Consider the following 14,432-nt stretch of genomic DNA (forward strand, 5'->3'; position numbering starts at 1 on the left):
AAAGCATCCGTCAATGGTCTGCAATGTTCTCCTTTCTCCAGCAATTGAAGTCGGTCACTGCCGCAAAGGCCGTGGCCAAGATGAACCCGGAGGTGAGCATTGTGTCCCACTGCCACCGTGTCGGCCAGGACTCCGAGCACATCTACACGGACGACTTCTTCGGTGCCCTAGACGGAGTCGCTAACGCGCTCGACAACGTCGAATCACGTGAGTCGGCTCTTTTTGTCTTTCTGTCTCGTCTGCGTCTCAAAGGTGCTTCAAAGCCTGGCTATTGGATCCGGTCAAATCCATTGTCATTTATTGGTGTGGCTATTTTAACGCGATAGTATTAAAAAGCTCGTTTAGCAGAAATTCCGCTGTCGGTGTCGGCGTCGTTGATTGTAAGCGAAAAATCATTGTGGCCCCTGATCGAAAATTCGAGACAGATGCAAATAAATAAATAATAATAAACCTTTGTTCGACTAGGAATCGAACCCAGGCCTTCTTCGTGGCAGGCAGCTGCTCTGCCTAAAAGCCACGCAATTGCTTGGAACAGCTTCCGAAAAAACCCTATTCGAATGTCATGTAATGCAAACAGTCTCCTCGCATGCAATATTGTGTGGCCGGGCGTCAAGACGTGTGCATTGCACAACGAGTGAGGGGTTTGAAGTGCCGCCCATTGCGAAGCATTCAGACATATTTAATCATCATCAGCAGCAGCGAAACCATCAACAAAGTGAGCAACTGCGTAGGCTCTCGTGTTGCCTTACAGACGCGCAATGGGTACTTCGCTGATTCGCAAAAGGAAAAGTGTGTCGTAGTGGGCACTTCACAACTGCACTTGCAGTAGGCATTCTAGGATAGTTTTAAACGGACAATATTACTTGCTTAGACGTTCCTTTCCTTGCAGTATATTTGAGGTGTCCACGGAGAAACGAAGCGAGGCTACCGAATGAAAACGCGATGCGAACGAAGCCCGTTTACGCTATCATGTTAGGGCGAAGCTCAAGCGTCCTCCAACATTTTCTATGTATCCGGTAGCGTGAAAAGAAGAACGAACAGCTAAGAAGGAGCGGAAGCACCAGATAGGGTTCTCCACATCGTCGTTTTACCTTCTATTGAAGTGTTCCATATGCAGTCCAGTATAATGTGGTATGTTGTCCGTAATGTTTTTATTGAAATTTAAGTATTTTGCTTAAACCCCCTCCCGATTTTTTTTTCAATTTTACAGCTACACATACATGCACACACAAACACGCGCACGTACAGGGTCGTCCATATGTTAGGTTGACAGGTCATTAGTATTCAAGACATCATAGCAGCTCATGTTCAGTATATGATGCGAAAAATTAATATTGTGTTTCTCGACAAGATTAGACGTCGCATAACGGAAATTGAACTCGCGAAGTAGAATAAAAGTTCTCGTTTTGCCTATTTGAATACTAATGGGGTTTTCACCCGAGATACGGTCGACCCTGAACGTACAGAAACGTTGATCGAGCCAAACTTTCGCCACAACACCACCCCCCCCCCAATTTCCGAAAAAAATGTTTCAGGCTAAGCCACTGGTATGCAGCCACTGTATGCAGTACTTACTATTTTTCATAGTGCAGTGCTGGGCAGTATCGAAGCTACATGTATCTTAGATACTATCTTAGATACTCTTCGGGTATCTTGTATCTGTATCGCGATGCGTTTCACAGAACGAGTATCTGTATCTGTATTTCCGATACATTCAATAATGTATCGTGCATCTTAAGATACAAGATACCGCTACCGCAACACCACCGTACGAAACAGTTATCGCTGGCTAAACTCCGCTTCTCAAGCTGGTACTGGCGCCACTAAGCCACCTGAATAAAACTAAGGGCGGTGACATACTTTTATCTTTCCGCCAGAGTCCTCTATTGATTGCAGGCGACTATTCTAGGGACCGTAACTATACAGGCGACGAGGTCTGTGCTTCCCTATTGGTGGAGTAGAGTCATGTGGCAGCGCTCGCGCAGTCTCCACACAAACAAGCGCGAACGTCTACGCCCAGCCCACGTAGCTTTTGTTTTCTCTATTTTCTTTTTCTTTTTAGTTGTGTCAGTTCCATGACACTTGCTCTTAGCCACGGTCCTGTGTCGCGTACACTAATGAGTGCAGCGTCTATCACGCAAATTAATATGCCGCTTTCGTGTCGTAATTGAAGATTCTCTTGCGTGGTGATTCGTAACGAAATCTGAAGCATGCAAGAACGAAGTTGCCTTGCGTCTCATGGCATTCACACAACAGCGATTTGAAGTACCTCGTAGATGAAAGTTTGCCTTACATGCGATGACATTGACCTATATGTAAATAAGGTTCCAAGAACAATAGATCCACCGATACCGATGCTCGATCTAATAAACCAAGCCTTTACCTAACAAAAGATATCTCGGTGTGCCATATTTTTTAGTGCTATTTATATATTTAAAGAATTTTTGAAATCATAATTTGATTGTTAGCACAAATGCTTTCTTAGCTGTCCTTCTTTTGCATTCCGCACATTACCTAGGTCTCTTTATTGTTTTTTTTTTTTCGGTGTGGCCGCTGCAGTATCTTTTTTTGTAACGTGCTGCCGTAATAAGCTCTCTGCTTTATTAGTACTTTTAAATGTCTGCGTTATGTCTGCTACTATTTGCATATTTATACTTCAGTGGAGTTTACTGTTCTGCCAAGGCTATTTTGAAAACAAATATATAATTATGTGGGCGGGCCTTGAGTACTATACAGTAATATTAATATTTGAGGTTTAACGTTCCAAAACCACGTTGAGAGATGCCGTGGAGGGCTCCGGAAATTTCGACCACCTGGGTTCATTAACATGCACCTAAATCTAATTACACGGGCATCTAGCATTTTCGCCTCCCTCGAAAATGCGGCCGCCAGGGCCAGCATTCGATCCCGTCACCTTCGGATCAGCAGTCGAGCACCATAACTACTAGACCACCGCGGCGGGTCTTGAGTAGACAGTACCAAACATTCCGCTTACTGCTTAATAAAGTAGCGAAATTGAGTTTGCATTATAATAATGGAAATTATTAGGAGCCATCTTAAAGACGTTAGATCTGGGCCCTCGAGAGGATGTTAGGTAGGGTATTCGAGAAACATATATACACCAAATGCTCCGTTTTTCTCATGAGCGTCCCAACGAGCCGTTTCAGGCAATTTTCCATAGGCAATGAATTTTCTATTGTCTTACCTTAAGTTAGTTCAGTAAAGAGTTTCGTTTCTACAATTTGACTGCCGCTGTATTGATTGTCACTATACCACGTGACAATACAATACGTCTGAGACGTTTCCGGATTGCAGATGTTCTTTCGTTTAAGAAAAATTGTTCAAAGAATGTGCGTTAGTGAGTATATCGATAACGAATGCTTTACATCAGCAGATACGTCGAATATGAACAGCCATTGCAGTTTTATGTCCCCTACGTACACACAATTCGTCACAAAAGTCGCTTCCAGCTTTGTTGCTGCCGCACACCTGTCCGCTGATCAGGTATTGCGTAGTGGTGGTTCACGGACAAGGTAATATACAATACCGACTCCACGCCGGTATTTGCACCATCGTGCAAAGGCTTCTTATTGAAGTTCTTCCCGGTAAGTTGTTACGGAATTGAACTAATGTACTTTGAGCAAGAAAGACAAAACTTTTAAGATACTAACAGACATTACATACAACTGAAACAAAATTGGTCAGAGTTAAGGAATTTCAAGTGGACATTTTTGTTCATTGGCGTTTGCTGCTGTATCATATGAATATATAATAACCAACTTGTGAATGTATCGAAGTATCTTAAGATACAATTGGCAAGTATCGTATCGGATACAATTATCGCGGTGGTATCTTGTACCTGTATCTCAAATACTTCTTGCCTGAGTATTTTGTATCGTTTTATACATACTATCGCGCTCAGTATGAGCTACAACGCGGGAGCGCGGGGTCGAGCGCACTGTAAGGTTGTATACTGGTGCCGATAGTGAAATCTTTTCGAGTCATCAGGAGAGGGTTTGGCCGTTACTGCAAGTGCGCATCGCCGGCAAGTTGCTTTTGTGCTCGCCTTCGATTTGCCCTGCGGTGATATCAGGTTAGAAAATGATAACTTCGAGAGCGAAAGCAAGAAAGGGGGGTGATGCGCGCTCGCAGGTACAGACAAACTCTCTCCCCGTAAGTGGAAAATGTGCCACGATCGCCGCCACTGTACAACCTTGCAGGACGCTCGGCCACGCTCCCATGGTGTGGCTCGCACTCAGCGCGATAATAGTTGCTACTAAAACTAGCTAATATACGGGACTGAATCGCGTCGGTGTCGTCGTAGGCACCTACATCGACATACGGTGCGTCCAGCTGAGCAAACCCCTCCTCGAGTCGGGTACCCTGGGTACCAAAGGCAACGTCCAGGTGGTGGTTCCCCACCTGTCCGAGTCGTACTCCTCCTCGCACGACCCGCCCGAGAAGTCCATCCCCATCTGCACGCTCAAGCACTTCCCCAACGCCATCGAGCATACGCTGCAGGTCTGTCGTCATTGTATGGAGTAGTCCTTTACGCTGATATTTATGCGTGAAGCCCTCACGGCAGGGGTCTCAAACACGCGGCCCACGGCTTCATAAGGAGTGACACGTTTGTGACTGTTAAATATGGTACTCGCATTACTTACTCGCCTATTGCGATTAATAACGCTTTGTGCGTTAAGCTACAGAGACGGGACCGGTCTCAAGCATTTTTTTTCGTGAGGAACCCCATGTGGTCATCACGTGTTGAAACGTGACAGCGGAACAAAATCTCTCTATTTCAGAATTGTCGTCCAGAAATGAGTAATTCTGTAGAGCAGTACCGATACGTTTCTCCAATACCGACACCAAATCTCCTGCAGAAATGATCCACATGTGGGATATGGGAAATGCGTTGTTTCAAATGGACATTCTGTTCACCACCCCCCCGCATCTCCCGCTTAAACCATCCTCACTGTACCGGCTCGTGCTGGACTATATTTTGTACTGCAGCTGAGGTGAGCTTGAGACCCCTGCATTAAGGTGTGTCCCTTTAAATTGACGTGTTCAGTAAAAGCGACAGATTTTGAGTGTATGATGTTTCAAGAATTTCCAGACATTAAGAAATGTAGTGCAGGGAAAATACATCTCCATCCGGCAATGTTCAAAATTTATGTCGTTGTTTTTTTCTGCCCAGAAACCGAAACTGTTGCTTCCTTGAAACTTGATTTTCATTTGTTTTTCATTGCCCAAGAACTTGTAACCTTTGAAAAAATCAATACTTTCGAATGAACCTTTACACGATTAGCCTGTGCAATGAGCTACGATAATCGCAAGCATTGAAGTTTTGAGCTTATATGGATTCTATCGATATGAAACTTTCTGAAATGACACTTTCGGGGTTTTTTTGCTGTATTATACTTAATATTCCATTGGAACCTCTTAAAGGACACTTTTTTATTCTTTTTGGTTCTTTGGACTGTGATATTCTTAGTAGTGGTGATAGCGAAAAAATTCTTGTTCATCGCAATGCCTACATACGCAGCTGTAGTACTGCCAAGGCGGCTTCTTTTTTTTTTTTTTTTTTGGTGTCGTGGGATTGGCAGCTATCACTGTTGGCGGGATGGACGTATTTCGGGCAATTTCTGTAATTCATAAGTTATGACTTTCTAAAACACTTGAAGTGTCTTTTTCGTCTTCTCTCCTTAAGGCAGACAGAGCTTTAAATTGTTGGTGAAAATGTCAAAATTTTTTTAAAAGGTGGCGATGTACCCTAAAGGCTGTCTGTAATAAAGGTTTACTCTGGGCCGATTGGATACATTAGTGCCGCGAAATTTTATTTATTTTTCTGCACTGTACTAATAATAAGTCTTGTCTGTATTCTCCACAGTGGGCCCGTGACGAATTCGAAGGCTTGTTCAAGCAAAGGCCCGAAGAAGCAATGAAGTACCTGGAGTGAGTAAAAATTGAGGAACCTGTAGTCGATTTCGTCGCCATGACGTTTATGCGCTTACTGTCGTGAACAATGCGAAGCGAACACCGAATTCGCGTTGAAGCAGGGCTTAATCGTGATCATAATACTAGCGTGTATAGAACGGACGAACACAGTGGCACATACGAGCGCTCTTCCAACTGGTTTAATTTTCCCAGAAACACACAATATATAGCGCTGATATTCGCAAGAAACACAGAACTACAACATGCGAAGAAATTCTATTCTTTTTGAAGAAGAATGACTGAATGGGTGCTTGCACACTCTATCACCATATTGTCTATCATGACAGCTTGCATAATCTCACGTGCAACCTTCGCGGCTTCTGGAGCCGACATACTACTTGACAAACATCGGAAAACACCCGCAGCGAGTGAATATTTTTTTTTAACGTCGTACGCGTCCTTAAATAGTAGCGCCCCGCCACTGGTGGTCTAGTGGTTATGGCGCTCGACTGCTGACCCGCAGGTCGCGGGATCGAATCCCGGCCGCGGCGGCTGCAATTTCGATGGAGGCGAAAATGTTTGAGGCCCGTGTACTTAGATTTAGGTGCACGTTAAAGAACCCCAGGCGGTCGAAATTTCCGGAGCCCTCCACTACGGCGTCTCTCATAATCATATCGTGGTTTTGGGACGTTTAACCCCAGATATTATTATTAGTCCTTAGATAGTCTAGAATTAAGGAATCTGCCCGGCTGACTTTTGTAGATTTTGCTGCAGGATAACGGCGTTCAATATGCTGACGTGGAATATTAGTATTTATTGCACTTTTCTATTTATACTACATGCATTCGTTTTTCTGGTTGTCAAACCAAGGGTGCAGGAAGCCCGTCAAACTGCTGTTATGCAGCTTTTTCTTCCTTCCCCTTGTATTTTCTCTGTGTTTTCTTTTTTCGTGTGTGTGGTAAACGAAAAAGAAAAAGCGAAGTAAAGTTCAAACATTAAAAGTACGTTCACTGGGCGCCGGACCGAACATATTCAACGTCTTGTGTTACATGCCATCACTCTTTTTTTTTAGAGAGAGAGAGTCTTATTGGATTTTGCGTGGTAAGACTACTGTAGTAAACTTTACAAATTTTGTTGTCTTTTCACAGAGATCCCACGTTTGTGGAGAACACGTTAAAACTTCCAGGTGACCAGCCAGTAAGCATAACCGTTTTGTTTTGCTCTATTCTTTTGTTGTTTAGATAGTTAAAAGGTAGTCCAACACAGGCTTTACCGAAAAAGGGGGGGTGCAAAAAAATAGATGTGTGCTCTTTCATATGAAAAATTAATAGATATGTTATTCAATTTCTAAATAATATTCAGGATGACCAAGCAGTGTTCTTTGTTTCGCAATGCTGTCTAAGTTGTAGCAGTGGTTTCTAAGATAAGCACGGGACCAGCCAATGGGCTAAACAAGCAAAGTGATGTTTGTATTGTGTTTGTATGACTCATATTCTACAAGTACTCTCTAATTTCGTACTAGTAATTACGATAAGGAAATTAGTATGTACTTGTATTCTTACTGTTTCTACTGTATTGCTAGTCGCTCTTAATATTGGACCAGTCACAGTCTTATATGTCTAATAATTTGAATAACACTACATACCTCTTCCGCTTTCTAAAAAATTTTATGAGTTTTGATTTCGTCGATTGATTTCCCCTTATCTATGTACGGGAAATAGTGATATCGTCGCTTAGCGGCAGTGTGTAATGAAAGGCTGCCAAGAACAATGAGCCAGCGATTACACATCCTGCCGAACTTCCGAAGTATTCTCACGGTGGTCCATTTCTTTGAATACCTCGCAAATTTTAAGCACAGTTATTCGGTAAAATAGCAATGGTCATTTACTTCGTATTGCTCCGTAATCGAGCAAATGTGCGCACACGTGTGAAAATTCACCTCAATTGTTTTTGTTGCATTCTCGTTGGTTGTGCTTCTGGATATCGCATTCAGCGGTGCTCCACAGTGCCATTCATTGCTGCAAATTGCAACACCATGAGTAGTGCATATATCAAATAACAAAATAAGGCTGCAAGTCTGCTACAGCCACCATTCTGAAAAAATCACAGCATATCCACGGGGTGAATGATGATGAGTGGGGCGAAGCTACGGAGGGAATCATCTGTAAACCGTGAAACTCTTCCGTGAAATGCGCCCAGTACGTAATATAAAGAGTGCGAAACATCGTGTATATATTAAACATCAAACTTTTATTGTACTGTTGGTTTACGTGGTCCCTTCATTATCACTTGTGATCGGTGAAATGCAAGGAAGAAGTCCGCTCCCGAGCGAAAGAGCGACCGCATTCCCCGCTCGCCCTGTGCGAATTAAAGGCAAGGCTAGAGGGAAGACAGGACGCGCGTTCCACGACGCGAGGTCGGTAGCATGCCCAACGAAAGCCAACGGAACGTGATCGTGCAAGTGCTCCGGCTTCGCATCGCCTCATGGTTCCATTTAGCGTCCCAAAACCAAACATATTGCTCAAGGTGTGCCTTGCGTTTTTCGTAGAAATAATTTCTTTATCATGTACATTAAGACGAAAAGTTGAAAGCTCACTAGAGTGTTTCGCCCGCAAAGTATGTCTTTTAGTGTGATTTAACTCTCGTACGGCAGGGTCCTCGCGCCGTTGCCGGTCCACCTCGCCCGTTGACGATCGGGCGAGGTGGCTACATACAACTACTACTACTACACTTTAAGAAAAACATCTGGCGTTCTTTCGTTCTGCTTTTACAAAACATCTGGCGTCTTTCGTTGGTTTATTTCATCAATCAACGGCGTTTTGAACAAAATTTTTATTGTTTAATCACGCACAGGAGAAATCTCACCAGGCACTACCTTGGAGGTAAACAATGGCTGCTAATGGGAATGAGAGACAGAAGAAGTCGGCTTTTAGCTAACACTTACACTTCTACTTCTACTAACGTTTCCTACTGGAACATGCCAATGGCTGCTAATGGGGAATGAGAGACAGAAGCATTCGGCTTTTAGTTAACGCGCACGCTGCGAATTTTTTATTGTTCAACAACGCACAGGAGAAATCTCCCACCGGCACCACGTTGGAGGTCAAAGCGTAAGACTTGTTACGGACTACTACGACGATGACGATTACGAGGGACGAACGGGTGCCGCCTTAAGGAGCTTCGCCCCTAAAAGTTTATGTGGGAAATCATTTTGTGTAATCTTCTGCTCAAGTTCTTTCCAATTCTGGCCAGTTATTCAGTCTGCCTCTCAATATCATTTTTTCTTGTGACAGAATTTGGGTGCTAGAAGCTAGGTATACCTTGTGTTTGTCTCGTTACACCGACTAACTGCCCCGGTCGCGAATGACGACACAGAACAAAGATTTTTACGGTAAAGATGATATTTTACAGTAACTGAGTTAATACCTGAAGCAATCGTTGTAGTCTACTCTTTTCGTTTTTTTTTCTCATAAATTTCTTTGACTAGTTCTAAACTATTAGACTAGAGCCCTTAATGTATATTATAGGCCTAGTGGCTTAAGATATGTGTAGTAGTTAAAGGATAATTAAATAAAACAAGAATACAAGGCTCATTGTTGATTTCGTTGGAAATCTGAATTGCGAAAATCGCTTCGCTAACTCGCTAACTAGCATCATGCAAAATTGTCTAAACAGGTCATTTGAATAATGCAGAAGTTGATAAACAAATTGTTAAGTTTCTTATATTCCTGATTCCAAAGATAAAATGAAAGAACAAATGAACCAAAATAATGTAAATAAATACCAATAATCTGAGAGAAAAAGGTCATGTTACCTGAACTCGCGCAATGTCTCACGCCATGATAACCCCCCTTAATTTCACCCATATTTATTGTCCGGTGGTTCTGTTACGAATGTACTATTGTGAAACACACTACGCAGGCCGACGTGCTTGCCAGCGTGAAGCAGCAACTGGTGGACGAGCGGCCCAAGTCTTTTGCCGACTGCGTGGCGTGGGCCAGGATGCACTTCGAGAGCCAGTACAGCAACCAGATAAAACAACTCCTGTACAACTTCCCGAAGGATCACGTAAGGCAGCTCACGTGTTCCCATTCTTTATCTTTCCCTCTATACAGTTTTCAAACCTTGTGAAACTTTTTCAGTGGCATTTATTCGCCACTGCTAGATGATGCGCGAGGGCTGTGACCTTGCAGTGTCTGAAGTATTGGTCCACATCGCCAAACCTTGCACAGATGCATCTCAGGCAAAGATGCATACGTTTTTACCACCTTGAGGCACGTTGTCATGTTAGATGCGACACAAACCCTTGTATGGCATCGCAAGCGATATTCTTCAATGCGCCGATTGATTCTTATTCTTTTTGCTTCCTCCCATATACGCAGCAAACCTCCACGGGTGCTCTGTTCTGGTCTGGCTTTAAACGCTGTCCCCACCCCATTGAGTTCGACGCGAGCGAGGTGCGTACATTGTTCCCGGTCTCTGCAAAGCACGTTTCCGAGCATTATCGAGGCTCGGGCTTTCATTCTTCCCATCTAGTGCAGTAGGTGTCGTTAAACAGAACCTGAAGGGACCGGGAAAATACGTTTCATTTAAAGTGAGTTTCGTTTTTATATAATGTTTCGAATGCATAACTCAAAACGTAACTAACCAAATTGGAAGCCGTTCTGTTTAAGGGCAATTGCGTTAAGTAACTCCAGTTTCCCGAGATTCTACTGAACAACTTCATGTGTCCTCCTTGAATGCTAATGCTTCTTGGCGGGCTATTTGGTTCTGATGCATATTGAAACGAAACGAATGCACATGTATGCAACGAATGTACATCGAATGTCCTTGAATGTACAGCCGCGGCCACGTCTGTGTAGAGCGCGCGAGCAGCCGGTTTTTTGCTCTGCGGGGCGACACCTTGAGGCAGTTTCAGGCTCTGACGTGATGTACCAGGAGCACGCGCGGCCTGGTAGTCAGGCTGACTACGTCAGAGCCCGAAGCTGCCTCAAGGTGTCGCCCGCGCAGAGCAAAAACCGGCTGCTCGCGCGCTCTACACAGAGGTGGCCGCGGCTGTACAATTATTGAAGTCAAGGCGGCCAGGAACACCAATCCTTCCCTCGACGAAGACCATTGTGTTTGTCTCAAAAGACTAACGTCACACCATGGCAGCTCATGTGTATGTTCATGCATGTAAAAGAGAGAGATCGAGAGGGGAACTGGGAAGAGAAGTGGAGTTGAAGAATGATTAAGTGACAGAGTAGCCATCAGCTCACGCTTGCCTATTACATGTTCGTTGCTCGCAGGAGCTTCACATGGATTACATTGTCGCCGCTGCCAACCTGCGAGCAGCCGTCTACGGCATCCACAACTGCACGGACCGGCAAGAGATCAGCCGCATCCTCGAGCGTGTCAAGGTGCCCGTGTTCAAGCCGAAGTCGGGTGTGCAGATATCGGTCACCGAAAACGAAGCATCGTCTCGTACAGGAGGACTTGATGGTACGTTTAGGCAACGCATGCGTAGACTGTAGTGGGACTTCATTGTTACAGCTTAGGCCATGACCTGTTCACATTGCATGCGCGAGAGCAGGCCGGCTGATTGCAACACATACGGCCTGTTTTTCCCTGCAGTCTCCGCTAATAGAGAAGGAAAGGCTTAGGGGCCCAGAGCCTTAGCAAAGGGAGCGATGATAACCAGTTCTCTAATCGGGAATGACGCCGCTATAGTCTCCTTTCTCTCGCTATAAGCCCACTTACCCGAGTCGCAAAGTTACGTTAACAGGTAAGGTGCGTAGAGCTGCAGATCACGTTATTTCTGGCGAACATCCTCGTCCTCCTCGGCAAGCACGAAAAAGTCACAAGCAGCTGCCGAGCACTTGCACCGACGAAGTGTGGTTGCTGCGCCCTCGCTGGGTATGGGGGACCTTTTCTAGCTCTTCACAAACTTTCTCCTATCCACTCAGGGAGGTCAGAGGAACCGCACAGCATGAAGACGACGGGACATTAAGGACACGTCGTCGGGAAGAACACGACGCAGCATAGTGGTCACGTAATCGGAAAGCGTAGGACATGACGTAGAGTCCATGTCAGATGGCGTACGGCATGACGTAATGGTCATGCTGTCGGACGGAGTAGGACGTGACGTAGTGTTCATGTCGCCAGAAAGCATACGATTCACGTTGTGATCAATATCTCCTTAGTGTCAGCTTTAATTCGGGAATCAGAAACAATGTAACTAGCCTCAACTAATTCGCCAAGATAAAGAAGACATATTAAGCAATTCTACATGACTTGGCAAGGAACGGATTGGGCCACTGTCTTGGCTGAGTCTAGGAACAAAAATAAAATAGCGTACCCGCCGTGGTGGTCTAGTGGTTACGGTGCTCCACTGCTGACCCGAAGGTCGCTGGATCGAATCCCGGCTTCGGCGGCCGCAATTTCGATGGAGGAGAAAATTCTTGGGGCCCGTGTACTTGGATTGAGGTGCACGTTAAACAACTCCAGGTGGTCAACACTTCCGGAGCCCCCCACAACGGCGTCCCTCATAATCATATCTTGATTTTGGGAGGTAAAACCCGGATAATTATTATTATTACAAAAATTCAGACATTATACTTTTTTGTGTTTGCTTAATGGCTAGGCTCTCATTTATTTCGATTTGTTTTCCTGTTTGAGAGCAGAACATCACAGTATACATGTATTTAAATACCATGGCTGAAGTTAACTCATGTGTACAGTACGGTCCACGGTTCAAGGGAACACTCTAATGAGCAACTTTCATTTTGTTGGCCCCCTAACAGCTAGTGTATGACGAAAGATTGTTCGTGCACGTTACTAGTCTATCAAGGGTTTGGAACTGTCAACCACCAGTAGTGTTATGCAGATCTAAACCACGCTTTTGCAGAAGAGCGACATCCGGACATACCCGAAACGCAAGTGTTCCCTTTAACAGTGGACCCGTCTGTACAAAGTGTTTCCTTTAACAGTGGACCCGTCTGTACATATTGCTGTTCCGTGTATTCCTTGAACTTTCCTGGAAGTACTTTGTTTCAAAATTGTATAAGCTTCATTACTCCCTACCTGCTGAACATCAGCTTTATAAGCTCGTCATGCTGTCCTGGGGCAGCTTTTTGGTGTCACGAGCTACGAGTAACACTCTTCTTTCTCTTCCAAGCACTTCCGGTCGGGCACTTACTTCTGGTTTTCTGAATATTCAGAAAACTTGTTTGCAAAAAATAAAACTTCCATGAAATATGTGGTTTTGGCCGACGTTAAAAGTAATATTGGACACATATGATATCGGAGCATAAGTTCCCTTAATATAAGGGAAAAAAACTGTCACGATAGGGAATGAAAATATAATTGAACGAGTTCATTGAAAGAGCCCACGCTTTTCTTGTGAGCACCTGAGATCGTTGCGGCATCTGGCGGAGCAGATCTCAACCACGCACTTCTTTCTACGCTGCCTCTGGGATCCGCTTCGGCAGCAGGTGAAACACAAGTTTAACTAAAGCAATACACCAAGGTACACGAACGCCGACGTGCGAGTAGCACTACCAGACACTACGCTACTCATTCAAGCTTTAGGGTCGCCTCCGGATTCTTTCTACAACTCCTCCAGTTGAATTGTTAGATAACAAATTTTGGTTAAATTGAAATGTGGCAAAAAACTGCTAATGGGGCTCAGTGTAATTGACTCTCCTTGGCTGACTCGATTTTCCAAGACCCGAATCGTGTCAGCAACATCGTCAAGGAGCTGCCTTTGCCCTCCAAGCTGATGGAGGTTAGCATCACGCCCCAGGAGTTTGAAAAGGACGACGACACCAACTTCCACATGGACTTCATTGTGGCGGCGTCCAACTTGCGTGCGGCCAACTATGACATCCCGCTGGCCGACCGGCACCACAGCAAGCTCATCGCTGGAAAGATCATCCCGGCCATAGCGACCACCACGTCCCTGGTCGCTGGTCTTGTCTGCCTTGAGCTCTACAAGGTAACCATGCTTTGGGTTATTGGTGACTCATTGTAAGAAGCACACTGATCTGATTTTGTTGGTTTTCAGGGGAACCTTGTATTGTCTGAGTCATGTCGGCATCGGTATTATGGGTGTCCGTAAAATACTCCGATCATCGATTTTCTAAAATCAAACGAACGAAATAACTATACCACTTGTCAAAACATTGGCTCGAGCGACACCTCTAGTTCATGAATTTTTCCTCGCTTCAAGCGCTGAAAAGAGAATCGCGGGAAAGATCATCCCGGACATTGCGACCACCGCGTGCTTTGTAGCTACACTCTAAGCACGGTAACGTTTACTAAAGGTGCACATTTTCACAAATTTGTGTACTTATAAAATAGAAGTTATCTAGTAACTTTTAGTACCCGTTCATAGTATCGAGCATTCTCACGTAAAAATAGAGGTTACGTTGTACAGTACACGGTATACTGTTTACACAAAACGGCTTGCAGGGGATTTTATACGGCCACATCACGTAAAAATAGAGGTTACGTTGTAC

General features: G+C 44.6%; 1 protein-coding gene across 1 annotated transcript in view; it reads left to right on the plus strand.

Moving 5' to 3' along the window:
* LOC119403329 (ubiquitin-like modifier-activating enzyme 1) overlaps window positions 1-14,432 on the plus strand; it is a 58,920-nt gene that overhangs the window by 26,146 nt on the left and 18,342 nt on the right. Inside the window, 8 exon segments of the mRNA XM_049418279.1 lie at window positions 42-207; window positions 4,325-4,521; window positions 5,888-5,952; window positions 7,083-7,131; window positions 9,856-10,002; window positions 10,317-10,391; window positions 11,223-11,415; window positions 13,641-13,909. Of these exon segments, the coding sequence (XP_049274236.1) occupies window positions 42-207; window positions 4,325-4,521; window positions 5,888-5,952; window positions 7,083-7,131; window positions 9,856-10,002; window positions 10,317-10,391; window positions 11,223-11,415; window positions 13,641-13,909 (1,161 nt within the window).

The sequence above is a fragment of the Rhipicephalus sanguineus genome, chromosome 8, assembly GCF_013339695.2.
Source record: "Rhipicephalus sanguineus isolate Rsan-2018 chromosome 8, BIME_Rsan_1.4, whole genome shotgun sequence".
Classification (NCBI taxonomy): Eukaryota; Metazoa; Arthropoda; class Arachnida; order Ixodida; family Ixodidae; genus Rhipicephalus; species Rhipicephalus sanguineus.